Source organism: Betta splendens, chromosome 22 (assembly GCF_900634795.4).
Source record: "Betta splendens chromosome 22, fBetSpl5.4, whole genome shotgun sequence".
Lineage (NCBI taxonomy): Eukaryota > Metazoa > Chordata > Actinopteri > Anabantiformes > Osphronemidae > Betta > Betta splendens.
The window spans coordinates 9,399,790-9,416,257 of record NC_040900.2 but is presented as its reverse complement, the minus strand read 5'-3'; the positions used below and the strand labels follow the sequence as shown (position 1 = coordinate 9,416,257).

Below are 16,468 nucleotides of genomic sequence, written 5' to 3'. Positions count from 1 at the left end.
TCATTTAGCGGCGTTGCTGCTGCAGTCGCGCCGTCGCCGGCGGGCGGGCGGCGCCCCCTGTGCTCCTACACGCCGTCCCCCGGTAGCAGCCCCCCCCCTCACGCTCCCCAGCCTGTCCGCGTCTGGAAGGCTGCCAATGAGGGCAAAGACAGGTCTTGGTTGTGCTCTCTACATACAGTGGGTGCTGTCTGGCAGGCTTGGCCACGAGGAGATTAGACAAATATGGATCTTCCATATAAATGCTTCCTCCCACAGCCGGTCTGACTCCCCTCCTTCACCTTTCCTGCCAGCCGCCCAGACATCCAGCCTCATCATCACCATCCTACAAGGCTATCGCGGGCCATCATATCGCATCATCGGCCCCCGCGGATCCCCTCGGGGCGCCGCCGCCGCCCTCGTCTGTCATGCCATTATAATAATGTGCGTGAAACTCAGCAGCATCCTCTGCAGACGGGCGGATAATGCCGGCTGACTGGCGCGGAATTGGAGGGCCACGCTGGGGCCTTGAGACGCCCCAACCAATGGGGGGGGGGGGGGTTGTTGGAGAATAATGCCTGATCGATAGCCGTGACAGATGAAGCCCTTTGTCTTCCTGACATTTGAGGAGGAACTAGATTAAATGCTGGCGTCGCTGTCAGAGAGAGGAGGCCGCGTGGATGGATCTGAGAACGCCATGTTTTCCGTCTCGAGCGATGGAGGGAAGCACACCGTCTGATTTATAATGACTTTATAAGACATTGTTAGTTTTCTGATTGGATGTTTAAAATCAATTTAAATTTGATTGAAATCTTTGTTTCATCAGTGTCGTGTGCCCTCGGGGGTTTCGCTCTGAATAAATACGCTTATTGAGACGACTTATCTTGTACGGAGGCTCCGTTTTCTGCAGAAGCCAGTTATTGATCTTGACAATGTCCTGGGCTTTTGGTAATAAATATTTTCTGAGCACTTTGGCAGGAGAGTCATGTGTGAATCCCAAATGATAATGGCTATTCTAATAATAATTACTGCACATGGCTGCTTCTCCCAGAAAATGAACGCAGATTTTTATTGCACTAATTAACCACAGTTAATGAGTATAACTATTGAATTAATTAAACACAGCTGACTAATTAAATTCAAATGAACATTTCATAGCGTCCAGAGCCATCTACCATGATACACAATACAATTTGTTGTCCTGACTGAGAGTGGCTGCACGGCCTGGACTGGACAGAAAAGCATTTGCAGGGATTCTCTTGAATATGAAGTTGAAACACAGATAAAGTGCACTCTGTTCTGCCAGTAAACGCTCCACCACATGGTTCTACTGACCGGCAGGAGTAAATATGGTGTTAGCTTCTTGGGCAACTGGTCCTGTGAACATTTTCAACAGCAAAGACAACAACTAACTTCTAGGAAATGGCAGCAGCTGTTGTCATATTCCTGAAGGATCGTTCGAGGTTTGTGGAGGACACGACGTTCCGACGGGAGGAGGTTAAATCGACTGAGATACAGTGAAGCGGTTTTTCAGTAAGCTCTAGATTTAAACCCACTCTGCGTCAACGTGTGTTTCTCCATTTATGTCCCAGTCAGAATCATTTAACCCGGCAATAAATCATCAAAGTCTGAGAGCAACAGTCGACCAGGACTTTGCAGATCAATCACTTCTTGTTGTTACGGTGCACAAATTTCAAGCGTCGACTCGATGCTACTTCTATTCTGGTAAAACGTGCAAAAACACCTTAGTGATCTGTCACCAGATGCTACAGTTGCTTCAAATTATCAGTTCAGTGAATCAAGTGACACCAGCTCAGCAAATTAAGCGTAAAACGCTCCCGGCAGCGCGCGAGGCAACGTGTCTGATTTGTACCTGCACACGTAGTCGGCCTTGCAGATCCGCAGCTGAGCCAGGCAGTTGGGCTTGTCCTTGTCCTCGTAGGAGCAGGACGGCACGATGGTCTGGCGGCGGCGCTCGGCGCACGCCGTGTCGGTGCAGGGGCAGAACAGTAGCTCGTGGGTGTAGTCCGGAGGCACGCGGTCGAAGAACTTCCGCAGCGCCTTGTTGCACTTGGGCCGGTTGCACGGGCCCGAGCGGGCCGACGGCTGGATGCAGGCCGACACGTACTCCGTGCGCAGCTTCTGGCACGTCTCGTCGATGTTGCACGCCTTGGCGGCGTCCAGGCAGCGGTTCACCGTCGTTACCTCCGACTCTGCGGGACACAAGCGGGAGGCGGATTTCACCCGTCTGCGCGCTGCGAGCAAGACCACATCCCAGACAACGTTTACCGATGACTCCGAGGGCCTAGTCGCAAGCGCCGACTCGCTCGTCTCACCTCTGGACTCACATGTAGTGTTGCATTCACAAATGAAACAGAAATGTGTGTTTAGAAGCACAGTCTGGACCAAAATGATGATTATATGTAATAGGCCCCTTTGTAATGAATAGAACATGAATGGTGTTTAAATGCTGCATGAGCCTGGGCACTGGATGCGTTTCAGCTGAGGTCTAATGTCTGAATATTTTATTCTGCTGGGTTAATGCAGAGTGGCAGTGTAGAAAAAGTGGCTCCTCCATCTCTCCAGCTGCACAACAAGGCCAGTAATTACTGTTCCTTCCCCTGCGTCTCGTCCATCTATCTTTCCAATACCTCCCTCCACCAGATCTGGGGCCACCTCTCACTCACCTGACTCATCCCTGTCTATGCACCAGTCACTCTCACCACTTCCATCACCTCCAGCCCACCTGTCTCTCCCCGTGCTTTTGTTCTGGGCTTTGTCCATCTCTCCCGCGGCGCCCGCACTCGTCCTGACGTCGGCGGTGATGAGGGGAAGCCCCTTTCATAACCGCCCTTTTCTGGCCACATTATTTCCCGATCTATCATCATGTGCTCCCCCCCGGGCGCCCTCCCAGTCGATACGGCCATGATGACGCTCAGCTCCTCTGGCAGACAGCGCCGCTCATTAGTTTGTAAACTGCCTGTAGTTGTGTCTGCTGGTGAGTTCGGCTCTCGCCAAGCTGTCACATGAAATATGAATGGCCTCGGAGAGCAGGCTAACAGCCCATCACAAAGCAGAGGTTATTCCCAACTTCAGCCAAAAGGGGGGGGGGGGCTCATGACGCGTCATGTACTGGCTACAGTACGTGTGAGAGAACATTCACATATGATTCCTGTTTATCTGGAGGAGGAACATTGTGCTGCACGTTCTGGCCTTTCTACAGGACAAGCTCAGCCACTGAACCCACACGGGGCTCAGCATTTGCTCAGATGCCGCAGATTTGGTTGTGTAATATTCATCAACATCGTCTGACACATTCTGCTGATTTAGCTCCCGAACGTCAACACCGTGGCTGTAAAAGGCAATTTTTAACATCACGCTACTAACCCAAACCCGCTTCATATTTATATCCATTATCCAACTGTGTTATTACATTTTTTGTCCTTTCCAACTTTCCATCTGTCTGTCACTTTGAGAAATGTTGCCCGACTCCATTGTCCTAAAGTTCCTGCAGATAATCGATGTCAATGTCACCACCGCTGCACGTGGCTTTTGTGCACCAGAGACTGACAGGTGGGGGAGGTGGGGGAGCGGGACGTGTTCTTGACAGCTTTCAAAACTGATCATTGGCCTCTTTGCAAAATGTTCCATCAGTTTTGTCCCAACACAGAACACGCTGCAAGTGGGTGACTTCCTGTGACGTGAAGTATAAAAGAAGATCATAGTCGGGTTAAAACAACCAACAACTATGAAATAATTGTTCTTTAATGCTGATTTTATATAACTGATTACTTGGTGAAGGGGTGACACTGTCCGTCCTCAGAATGAGATGAGCTGTGGCTGCAGATCACTTCTGTCACTCAGAGCGAGCGATGCCATGAGGGCGGAGAAGCGTCCATTAATCAAGCCTTTGTTGTCTCTGCAGCGGCGGCGGACTTGTCCACTTTGACCTCCCACAGAGTCGCTGGCGTGGAATTTACGAGGAGGCTGAGCCGAACAGTTCTAGCGTCGCTGTAATTCAAAGCCACCTGAGTCAACAGCTTATGTGTGAGGTCACCAGACGTGTGATCGGGCATGTTAGGAGTCAATAAATCGGAGTTCGCCTCTAAAAACAGGTGAAGAAGCTTCATCCCATTCTGCCTAATCAGCGAAATCACTCAATTATGCACAACAAGCCCATGGAAAATTAATTGGATCGGAGCGTTCCAGCATGCCTGATGATTTTCTGGGGATCGTGAATGGTGCAGAGGTGACACCAGCACTACAATGCACTGCTGAGGTTCACGGTGAATTTGGAAATAGCTGGCTGGGATGTTGTGGGAACAACCATGAAAATGAAAGAAGCCCGGGGAGCAGTAGGGTGCAGCAGCAGCAGGAGGAGGAGGGGACGGCTGTGGTCCCCAGTCCTCGGAAATGTAGGTCTCTGAATGACTGTTCCCAACTATAACATGGAGCAGAAAGGGTAAAATGGTTCCAGAGCCTGAACGCAACCTGAATGCACCTCTCAGGATGTTTTCCAGTGCCATCTGTCATTACTTTAGGTGTTAAACCGTGACATCTGTATGTGACACTGATCCCCCAGTGCCTCCAGAGACTACTCAGTATGGCTTCATCATAAAAATAACGTCAGGGCCCACGGATCATTGTGTGAGACAGTCCTCTTCCACTCACACAGCGTTTTAACCTACAGGAGGCTTCACTGTGTCAGTGAATAGGACTGACGTTTACTGTAGGACTCCTGCAGTTTGAACACATGACCGCCGTCTCCTCCAAGACGAGACCTATTTCACGAACACCTCCTGTACTAATCAGTTCATTGAATTAATTATTCTCCAATTCATTCATCTCCATCTCGGCTTCGCTCATCCGAGGCATAATAACTGTGGAGGAAAACAAAACACTTGACTTTCTGTCCTCTCCGGAGCCAATTGTAACACCTCATTTGTGCGCGGCTCCTTGTAAAGCTCCAAAAGCCAGAGGAGCAGCGTTGCTGGAATAAACACACCGGCTGCGTCTCGCACGGCCCCACTCCCTCTCTGTTTCTGAGGCAGATCTCTCCGTCTTCCCGTCACGCCACCCGTAATCCCTCCTCCACGCACGTCTGGCTACGTTATAGTAAATAGGTAATTAATGGGCGCTTCTGGGGCGACCAGCAGCACATACTGTAACAGCCCCGCGGCGTGGCCTCAGGCTCAGAGGCAGCAGAGGTGTGGACTCATCTAATACATTAGGCACCCACCTGCCTTCACGCTGTACATCTGTTGTCAACAAGATTCAATGACATCTGAATTAGCGCTTTGCGTGGCACAAATCTCAGCTGGGCTGCTTTTCATTGTTTAGACACACACAGGTTATATTGATGCTGCTGTTCCTTTTATACATTTAATATTCTGCTACCAAGATGCCTAAAAAACAGTTGAGCATGTTTAGTGTCAGTGGAAGAAGCAGAGGGACAGTCACCTGCAGCGATGGAGGCCAGACGTACGTATTCAGAGCCTCTCTCCTCTGGTTCGTAAGGGTAGCTCTCCACCAGGCTGAGTCCTGCCAACAGAAGAGAGGATGGTTTCTACCGTCACCATGATACATAACATTGGAAGAAAGAGCTAAATCTGCACTATATTACACATCACCGTGCGAACAGCTATAGAATCAAGGAAGAGCTTGGGATTTAAAGATGCTAAATGACATGACCCGTAGTGCTGCTCACACAAAGTGATTTGTTTCAATCTGCAGCTTTGCGCCTCACATACAGGCCGTGAGCCTGGAGGGAACGATGGCCGACTAGTTCATCATCTCCACGTCGTGTGGTTTAGGCTCGCACCGGACTTGCAGGGGGCTCAAAGCGCTGTCAGCGTTTTCCTGTTGCACTGCTCTCCACAGCAGAGTCTAAACTCGGTGCAAGAATCTAAATTGCATTTTTGCAGTTAAATGTAGAAAATAATCACACAAAGCGACTGAAATGGACCAATAACCCAGAAGAGATCAGATAATATGAGTCTGGGTGGAATCATTTCATCATAGCCCAGTACAGTACGTTCCCCGTGTTCCGAGCTGGGAGCACAGTTCACATGTAACGAGCCGCGTGCACCGACTAATCACGGTAACATGCCCTACCGTGCAGCACAGACTGGTGCAGGCTCCAGTAGATGCTCAGGCAGTTCTTCTCCCTCTTCATGCCTCGTTTACACTGGCAGCCACGGAGCGGGGTGGACAGCAGCGCCGTCATGGCGTTCTCGCACTGGTTCCGCGCCCCGGGGCCCAGCTTCACGCTGCCGTCGCCCGCCACGCACTGCCTGAGGGTGCGCAGTCGCGGGCTGCAGGTGTCGTCGCTGGAGCAGGTGTCCCCCGCACGCAGGCAGTCCCTCCCAGCCATGGACAGGGCCACGCGCGGGACTCCTACGAGACAGACAGATGGGAGGGAGCCCTGGTTAGAAGCAGACCCACCACACAGGCTGCTTGGGTTGAACTGAATGAGGATGATGCTGGATCCATCCACAGTAACTGTTCAGTCAGTCTAGGACGGCTGCTGTGTGTGAACACAGGGTTACATCTGGTCAAAATCAGAGAAAATGTGAATGTACTGTACCTGATTGTCATACAATGATCTAAACCCAAACCACAAAGTTAAGACTGTGGATCCTGGTAAACATCCACCCTTATAAAAACCCAATTTTAATCATTAAAAAGCCACAGAAAAGCTTAGGTTACTGACTACAACAAATTTAAAATATGGTACAAATCTCATTTAAATGAATCAGAGCATTTATTAATGTGATTTTGTTTCTAGCGAATCACTGCTAAAACAATGTGAATTGATTTTAATTCAACAGCGGTACTGCATTTTTAGACTGCAGGAGTGATTACATTTGATCAATGCTGTGACTCACTTCTGCATTTGAGTAAGGACCTTCGCCATTATTCACCCACCCGTACAGCGGTCACATGGAAAACACATGACACCACTAACTGGATGAGGAAGAATTTCAGAGATGCATCGCATCACATCAGACATGTTGAAAATAACACTTGAGTGTTGAGCTGCAGTCAAAACAATGTGTCATATTGGTTGGAGATGCTGGCTGCAGCAGTTGTGTTGTGCAGTAGTAGTTTTTAATCCACTCATACAGCTATGTCTTGTTGGGGATAACACACGTTACACACGTTAGTTTAAGCACAACATGCTAAAGAGGTAAAACGACATGATGATTATCATAATGAAGGTCTGCATTGTCATGCAACAACACGGGATCTCACTACACAATGCCTTTCATAATAGCGGATCCGGTTGGATGACGACAGACGGGCCGATTTTCAATGAAAACAAAGTCCTGGCAGAGCAGTGATGCTGCTGATGGTGATAGTGGCCTGACGAGGTGCGACCCTGAACCCTGAGCCTGGAGAGCTTAAAGACATTAGAACCAAAATTTCACTCAAACTTTATGGGGACCAAGCTCAAACCAAGCACACATGGAATAAGACTTTTTCTTATTCTGCTACTGAAAATGAAAAAGGTAGAAAATTGCACGTTCCATTGCATTAGCAGCTGCAGAACAATCAGCCACCGCTCTCCTGGTGTTTAATAACTATTCGGAGTGACAGAAAGGAGCTGAAAGCAAGAGGGAAGAATTGGCTATGCATTGCTCGACAGGCCCAAAAAAAAAAAAAAAAAATCGTGTTCGCTGACGACTTGGTGTGACGGTTCAGTAATTAAGCCGCAATCAGATCTGATTCCATCCCAGTTCAATCAGGTGATAACGAGTGAAAGCAGCATCGAAAAAGGCGAGCGCGCGCTGATTCTGCTCCTGAGTTTTACATCTATGTCTAAACATTCCTGCATCAGGTCGACGCCCTCGACTGAAGGCTGCCGCGGCACTGAAGGGGTTAAGTGGCGTGCGCCCAGCAGGAGGCTCCTCAACCTTTCGAGGACTCAGCTAATCTAGCAGCAACTGTCAGTAAAAGTGGAGGCAGACAGCGAAGCGAGGAGCGTGTTGATGCGGGTTCAGGATGTTTGTGGATGTTAGCAGGAGAAAGAAACTGCCACTCATGTGAAGAGCTCATCTCTGCTGAGGTCCTGACAGGCAGCACTTAGTGTTCCCAAAAAAAAAAAAAAAAAAAAAAAGGAATCCTCAACGACTCATTTATTCCACTGGATTCTAAATCTGATTCATTTTATCTAAAGAAAGGAAGGGAGGAGAACGCGCAGGGTGAGATAATGTCGTTCGTTTCTGATGCAAATCAGCCGCGCTTGAGAGTTTTTAAGGATGAAAAAGGTGGAACCAAAAAAAAAATCTTATGTCAAGATGCTTCACTCACTGACAAAAGAAAAAAAAAGTACCGGTTTGAGTTGGAAATACACCATGTTCCATCACACGGTGGTAGAGAAACAATATTTAAACGCGTTTCCACTGACTCGGATTCTCCTGTGCACACGAGCGGAGCTGCAGGTGGGAACACACACGTGGGAGTTCTGGGGAGGAACCTCAAAGCCGGGTGCGGTTCCCCTCGGCTTCCAGGCCAAAGAAAAAGCGCCCGGCGAGCAGCTGCACCGCAGATCTTAATAAATGGCAGCTAATCCGGTGTGGAGGGAGTTTTGATATTTGTCGGGGACATTAGGCGGCACTCCAGATCGTGGCAGATAACGGTTTGCCTGGAAACTGCACCGCGGAGGACGGGTTCAAAGACAGACAGTCAAAAGCAATTAGGAGGAATCAGCAGCCTTGTCATTCAAATTGGTTCCATCCTATACAGCTTCCTGTTTATCCCACTGAAGTAAATAATCTGTCTGAGGCCTCAACGTTTTTGTTCCTTTTCCTCTTTGTTTGTGTTTCTCTTTGATTTCTTGCCTGGCGTCATTCTTTCCACTCACCTCTGTTTTCTCCCCTCTCACACAAAACACACATGCTACAGTTCAGGGAAGCAGATACTAAAATTAAAGATGTATTTTCCAGGAAACCACTGAAGCTGAATACATTTTTCCTCCTTGTGATGTCTTTAGTCCTGTAGCTTTGTAGAGGCTGTGGGAGAAATTAGCATTAACCTACTGTAAAGTGATGCCATCGAATAAATGTGAGACCCCAGTAAACGCATCACTGGCTCCTGACCGTCCCCTTCGTCCGCTCTGTTCTCTGATCACAGGAACATCACCCCTCGTGTCTTTGGACGACTCCTCACACACACAGGGAGCTCACGAAGGCTCGGTTCTCAATAACAGACTGAACTACTGCACAAAAAACATAAAAACCCTGATGTGACAAGGAAGATATCTACAATCAGACGCTTTAATCAACTTCCATCCAGTTCCCCTGAAAAGCAGGAGCAGCAGCCGCACAGCTCATCAAGACAGGAATCCAAATGCAGGACTTAAAATAATCCCGCTGGTGGATTAATAACCTCTTTGTGCTTAATTTCTATGAACTGATGGAACTGTTCATTTACAGAAGTTGCAGATGTGATAGTTTGTTGGTTTCTAGGCTTTATTCTTTGTAACATGAATTCCTCCAGGGACCTGGACTCTTACAGACTTATCAGAGTGACTATCACCACCAACAATCAGCATTTCTCCCCGTTTTCTAATCTGTTCCTAATACAGTGGATTGCATTTGTACAGTGTGTGCAGCAGTTCAGCCATTAAAGCCTAAAGAGCACATCCTCCATCCTCAGCTTTACCCCAGTGTTAAAGTGATGCTGCAGATGTTCCCGACATCGTTATGAACAGCTAATGAACCCGGTTTAATGTTTTCCAGACTGAATGCGTTCAATATCAACTTCGTCAGTGCTCGACATTCTAAAGAGCTGCGCCAAGTGAAGCTGCCAAGTCACGGCTCCAGGTTTACGGCAGCAGATCGGAGCCACGGGGCCCGGCGTTGGTTTCTGTATTTGGGTTTCCTCATCAGGTGACTGCACCTCCCTGGACACTTCTCAACCATGATAAGAGTGTGTGTGTGTGTGTGTGTGTGTGTGTGTGTGTGTGTGTGTGTGTGTGTGTGTGTGTGTGGGGCTTCTTCCTGCTCCGCTGCCCTGCTTTCAGATGCTAATAATGCTCTCACTTCTTCCCAGGAGTGTCGACAAAAGTGCAATGAATAAACACACACAAACACACGCACACACGCACGCACGCACACACACAGAGTGGCAAAACGATTTAAAGTTGTTACCATAAATTTAGTTTGCAGTGACCCATCCTCCAAATATGCTGTGATAGGGTCCTTTAGCTCTCGATCATTGATTCAGCAAAACATGATGAAATTTAGAGGCGAAATGAGAGACCACTACGGCCGTGATGCAGAATACTAATTTCCTTCTCTGGTTCCTCTGTGACTAATCCATCCCAGGAAAGTCAATATCATCCCACAGCTGCTCCAGAAAAAAAACACACAACTGCAGTTTGGACACCTTTCTTAGTCCTCTACACCAGCTGAAAGGGTGGAAGCGTGTGGCCTGAGAGTTCAATGAAAGATGCTTTCGAAATCAAAAGTCCCATTTTTACAGCCAGCAGGAAAAAAACACATTTACATTTTTGAAGTATAGAAAAGATTGAAGACATGTTCATGTTCCAAAAGATAATAAAAATTGATTTTACACTTACTGCTTTAGAAAATGAGTTGGGAGAAAATGATTACAACGCTGAAGTTAGAAAGTAGAAAAAGTTTAGAAATATTAGTCAGACTTTCAGTCAAGCCTAAAGTCAATGTGAAGGAGAAACTTTGTTGAAATGAGTCAGAGTTTAAACATCTAATCAGATAAAGGCAGATTATCATCAGTCTTTGTCTTATTATCTTACAATGTGCAGTATTTAAACAAAGAAAGCATTCAAACACATGTATTGTGTCATATTCGTACTATTCAACTAACTAACAGCAACTAACGATTTAACGATCACATTTCCCATGTGAGCTTTACTTTACTACACTGTCTACTACAGTACGTCTACAGCTTCCACCCTGTAGTTTGTGGAGGCTGATGTGAGACCTCATCTTTAGTCTCAGCACATGGCTTTTGTTCAATTACATTGTCAATTGAAATTTTGCATTATATTAAAAAAAGTTATTGATAGCTGATAAAAACTTCCAAAATTTGAAAACTATACAGGTAGAAACGAGACTTTAACTTTTATACAGTTATTTCAGAAGCTTTACACAATTAAATAATCCTCTTAAACCTTCCTCCTCTGCTTCTGTTGATTATTGTTTTCCTGCTTTTTTTCTTTGCATTCATTAGTATCATTTAAATTCCTCAAACAGGGGACACAGACCAGCAAAATGACATTTCCGTTCACAGACTTCACCTTAACACGTAGCTCCATTTCCACAACTTGCCCACTTTCTGACTGCAAACATTTTAAGACCTACTGTACATGTAAAATCATGCGTGACGTACTGTACCTGAATAAATGTTTGTCTTTGTGCCACGTTGGACACTATGGTGAAGCCCTGCAGGTATGTTTATCATATCTCCGTCTTGTTTCAGCATGATAACATTTGCTAATTAGCAGTAAACTAAATTACAACTGTTGGCTAATTGGCACATCATTATCTAGGTAAACATGCTGTAAATATCAGGGCATCTCCTCAGTCATTAGTCTTCATTCTTTGTGACAACCCTCAAATATTCCAGTTTGGACCAAAGGTCAACTGCTAGATTTTTCCAGGCTAATGAGACATGGACATTCATATAATGCAGCATTAACTTGGATGATATCATTTGTTCCACTGAGAAAATAACAGCCCCGTGCTCCTGCAGTCATTATTTGTACATGTTTCTAGTTTGACGTCAGCTTCTGATAACATTTATAATTACATCATTTTTCCGTTATGTAGTTGCATTTTGAATTCCTCCTCCTTTTGGAGGACACTGTGACCTGAGTGGGCTCTAAAGAGGTGAAAGCTTTATTTGAAAGTGTTGGCCATGGTCTCACTCAGGACCTTTGGGGCCAACAACTTTGTGCTTTTATTACACAGTGTGCAGAAAAAAGCAGAGAAGCCCGAGGACGGACGTTTTCGGGAGCTTCTTCTTATTCTGGTAAATACCATCATCCTGCATTCTAGCCATTTATGTCACCATGTCCATTTTTAAAAGGAGCCAATTCAAAAAGTCTTGTTTGTCGTCGCTGTGGGCTTTCAAATCTACACTGACGTCCGTGTGAAAAGCGCAGCTGCAGCTTTAGTACAAAGGCAAGACACTGTTAAAGTCTAAATGAAGGAAAGCAGCATTGATGATGTGTGTGATGTTGGTGTGCAACGTGGCTCTGTTGTTGGCATAAAAGCGGACAACAACAACAAAAACTGTCGCCTTGAAGCGTTAGTTGCGCGCCAACGGGCTCATCAAGACATGAATGTTAGGAGAAACCACCATGTCCATGTCCAACTACTGCACCAACACTGATATTTGAACCCAGACCAGAATCCATCTAAGGTTCAAGATGCAAAGAAAGTCTCATATGGGGACCATGAACGTCTCTGAAATGTCAGAGAAATGTATTTGCATGTACTGCATCCATTATGAGTTTAATTCACCTGACAGAAGCTGTACATCCAACATTACTGTATTTAGCGTGCACCATAATCCACCTGACTACTGTATCACAAGCTGCTTGGTTTTACAGACCAGCGAAGGGCAGTTTGGCAGGTGAACCATGTCCACCCTGCCAAGCATACAGAGGTGGGAGTCACAACACGACAGCGATCCCCGTTGTCAACTAGACATTTATCATTCCTTGTTGTAGCTGCTGTTATTGCTGTACAGTATATAGATGTGTTAATGCACGCCTTGGCGCTTCCAAGTCTTATTCGTTAGTGTTGGTATGAGACCACAGAGCACAGGAAGGAAAAAGGGTAAATTATCATCAGCTTGTGGGTAAAATACTCTGAAGGGAGGACAGATACAAGAACTGAATTTGTTCTTGTTGTTCTTTTAGTGAATCCAGGAACCTGATGTAGGAGTTCAATGTCAATCTAGATGTAATTGTTGCCACTTTTCTCAGAGACCAATGTGGGGAAACAAATCTATTTGTTTCATCTATCGTCTGGATGCTGTCATTCTGACCTCCAAAAGCCTTAGTCTTGTTTGAGCAAAGGGAATCTGACACTTGAAGTCTTCACTGTTGATTGCTTGTACTGTCTGGGATGATGGACCTGAGCCTTAGCCACACAGAGAGGCTGTGAATAATGGTGCCAGCTGCAACACAAAATCGGGAAAACACAGCTGGGATTCTGTACTGAGCTGACATTTACCTTCCCTTGTTTGACTACTGCTCCGGAACAATTATTAACCTGTAATAATTTGCTCTTTTAGTTTGAAACAGTAAAAAAAGGAATCAAAGAATAATGGATTGTTAACTAGCCACCCATGGATTAGTCCTGGTCAAGGTTGGGATGATAACTGTAAATGAGCAGCCCACACAACCTCCCTCTACAATCACATTTCAATAAGGACCCAACATCATGAGCTCTGACCAATGCACCTCCCAGTCTCTCACTGGCCTTATGGTGCATTTACACCAAATGACAGTATCATCAGCATAGAATGAAACATTGTTACTTTATGTGCTGAATGTAATCATCTCACCCACTGAGCTGATGGTGTCCCTGAAAGTGCTTCATTTTATCATCCACACTGCTAGACACTGGCCCGTTTGTCCATCCATTCATTAAAACCCCATCACATCTAAGCTATCGGTGCTTCAAGCTGAGGACAACTTGAAATCTCATTCCCAGGACTCATAGGCTTTCAGACAGTGACAGATCAGACGGATTCCTCTTGATCAGGCACTAAACTCCCACTCACCCTCTTTAAAAATGGATGTTCAATCAGAACATCTGTTGACCACATGAGCCCCAAACACATCAGCCTTGACGAATCAGGCTGCCAATAAAAAGTCTCCATACTTCTCCGTGCTCCCCACAGTTCGAGGCCTGAGACTCACTTGAGCGTTTAAAGTTTTTTGAAGGCGCTACTGCGAGATCCTACGGCATCAAAACACAGCCGGGTTGATGAGGAAGGCTTGAAAGAAAGGTCAAAGCCACTCCTGAACGCCTGATTGGTTTTTAAGGCACATTAGTTTCACCAGCAGTTCTGAGCATCCATTGTTTTGGCCCCAGCTTCCACCGCCCCATGCTGTAGCTATTGTTCTAGCATTTGGCACATTTTACTGTGCTGCATTGTGGTCGTCTGGCAGAGCAATTTGCCATTTCACTCTAATGATATTTTTATTTTGTCGAGCTGTTCTTGTCCCACTGTTCTCCAGAGACAAAACGCTATAAAGTCGGGTTGGAGCAGAGTCAGAATCTCCATCAAAGATGTGGAGATTTAAGCTCCTTATTTTGCTGTGTTTCTAAATACACACGCCAACACAGCTACACACACCCCCACACACACACTCTCACTCAATTCTGCATCCTCCTCTAACTTCTATTTATTTAGATACACATGCACAACACGAGTATGAATATAGACAAACAGCAGCAGATGGGTGTGGGGACGGCATCATTCTTTTATATAGACCAGACAGTCTCGTCCTCTTTTTACGTTTTGTCTCTGCTGCATTCACACATGGTCTGAATACCAACGTGGCGTTTGTACTGTACCTGTGTTTACTCGCGTTGGCTGAGAATTACATCTGTAAACTGGTAATGTGGGCGTCTTCCTCATGTTTGGCTATTTACTGTTAGCCTCTTCACTCAAACATCTGTGTAAACAATTTTTCTGTAGGCGGAAATAATCTTATTGTTCCAGTTAATCCCAAGTGGGCAGAGCTTCAGAAACAAAGCTCCTCTGAACACTTGCAATTAGAAAACGTGAGGTTGCAGAGAATAAAGTCCCAAGAAGCAAAATTGTGATTTATGATACTGGGCTTTATAAATAGAACTTTTTTTTTTTTTATAATATCTTAAAATAATTTTCACAAATTTCACTTTGCTTGCTTCCACCTCTCAGCCCAGCAGCTAGTTGCTCTTCCATGGTTCCATGCCCTCCCAGGTCCAGTTCTGTAGCCATTCATTTCTTTGCTTTTCCTGCAGGTTAAGGAATAAAATGCAACAAGCAGGACTGACATCAACTTAGCTTTTACATCAATATACATACATTTCTTTGATAATTGTGAAGAAACAATCATTTCACTGCTCCAGGCGGAAGTTAATCACAATTTCTGTGTCAACTGAAAATAACACTGATAGAATAACACAGTTTCGAAATGTCACGGCGCGGTTTGAGGTCTTACTGGAAATGCTAGCCCCACACCTCAGGAGGCAATATAGCAAATACCACGATCCAATGGACCCCGGCAAACATTTCTCATCTGATGTGTTAGTTATTAGTGCACTGATAGAGGCTTAGCTTACGCTGCATGCTAGGATTAGCAGCAACAACATTAGTCATTCACTGAAGCTAATGTGCTTTATTCCCTGGTAGAAAAATGTAAATTTTGTTTAGACTGTCTGACCATTACCACAATCATTCTTTTTATCTTTATTGAGTTATTTGTGTCTGTGTCAGTACCTTTTTCTTCCATAGTGACTTATTTAATCGACTATTTCTTGGACTCTAGTGTGTGTTTTATTTGTGCCATTTGGTTAGGCTGGTCGTAATGCTTTTATGTCATTCTGAACAGAGAGCAGCAAAGCTATTTCCCTCTGGGATTAATAAAGTTTTAGAGTCTTGAATCTTATATACACACTAATAATTCAGAAATATTGGCCCTCACTCTTGTTTCCTTACTCCGAGCTCTGTCCAAGGTGCTGATTCTGAAGCCGAGGAGCCTGGTGTTTGAATAGACATTCACAGGGTGTGGAACAAGTCACTCGAAAACACAACTGTGTCAGAGACAGAAGACACCTCCAGCAGGACCAGGCTGATGTAACTATTTCGTTCCCAGTGAGATTTTCATGCGCCTCACCAAACATCTGGTAACAGTGGTGCCTGTGAAGGGGCTTTAATTCTTCCACGTATAAATCTCTTTGCTTGAATGTGATGACTCTCTATCCTGCTGCGACGTGAGTGTGCGCCGCTGCTCGCGTTCGTGTGCGAGTCTGCATCTGCTCGTACATATGCCCAGGTCACGCGAGGTGACAGGCTGATTGCATGCCTGGGCTGTGAACGCATCGCCGACCCCCAATTATAACTTTTACAAAGAGCTCCCTAAATGTATGTTTTAACCTGGAGGCTACAGGTCAGCAGACAATTAGAATCACAGAGGAAGAAACTTTCCAGCGAGGGGGAAGAAAAAAATAACCTTGAAACTGACAAATGAAGCTCTTTGTTGGGCTGATGATGGCTCCCGCGACCGCAGCGTCGTTACAGAGTTGCGTTATCACTTCTCGCTCTCCGCCGTAGATGCCCTCCGTGGCCGGGAGTCTGCTCCGCATTTATAACTGATTGCGGACGCATGCTAATTAACGTCGTTCGTTTTTCCAACAGATAAAAATAGACGGGGCTCTGATGTGGGCGTTCGGCAGAGCTCCGTGGTCGCACGCTGCTTGGGCGATGACCCGTGATGAGC

The 16,468-nt window shown here is 46.0% G+C and overlaps 1 protein-coding gene across 10 annotated transcripts in view; it reads right to left on the bottom strand.

Moving 5' to 3' along the window:
• The window catches only part of gfra4a (GDNF family receptor alpha 4a), a 132,421-nt gene that overhangs the window by 9,115 nt on the left and 106,838 nt on the right, over nt 1-16,468 (bottom strand). For all 10 annotated transcript variants that reach the window (XR_005897163.2, XM_029139141.3, XM_029139142.3 and 7 more), the window contains 3 exons: nt 6,091-6,372; nt 5,437-5,517; nt 1,850-2,189 (listed from right to left, as the gene is read on the bottom strand). Coding sequence is in view for 9 of the 10 variants with exons in the window: in XM_055505687.1 (XP_055361662.1) it covers nt 1,850-2,189; nt 5,437-5,517; nt 6,091-6,372 (703 nt within the window). In the remaining variant the exon portion in view is untranslated. The remainder of the gene's footprint in view (nt 1-1,849; nt 2,190-5,436; nt 5,518-6,090; nt 6,373-16,468) is intronic.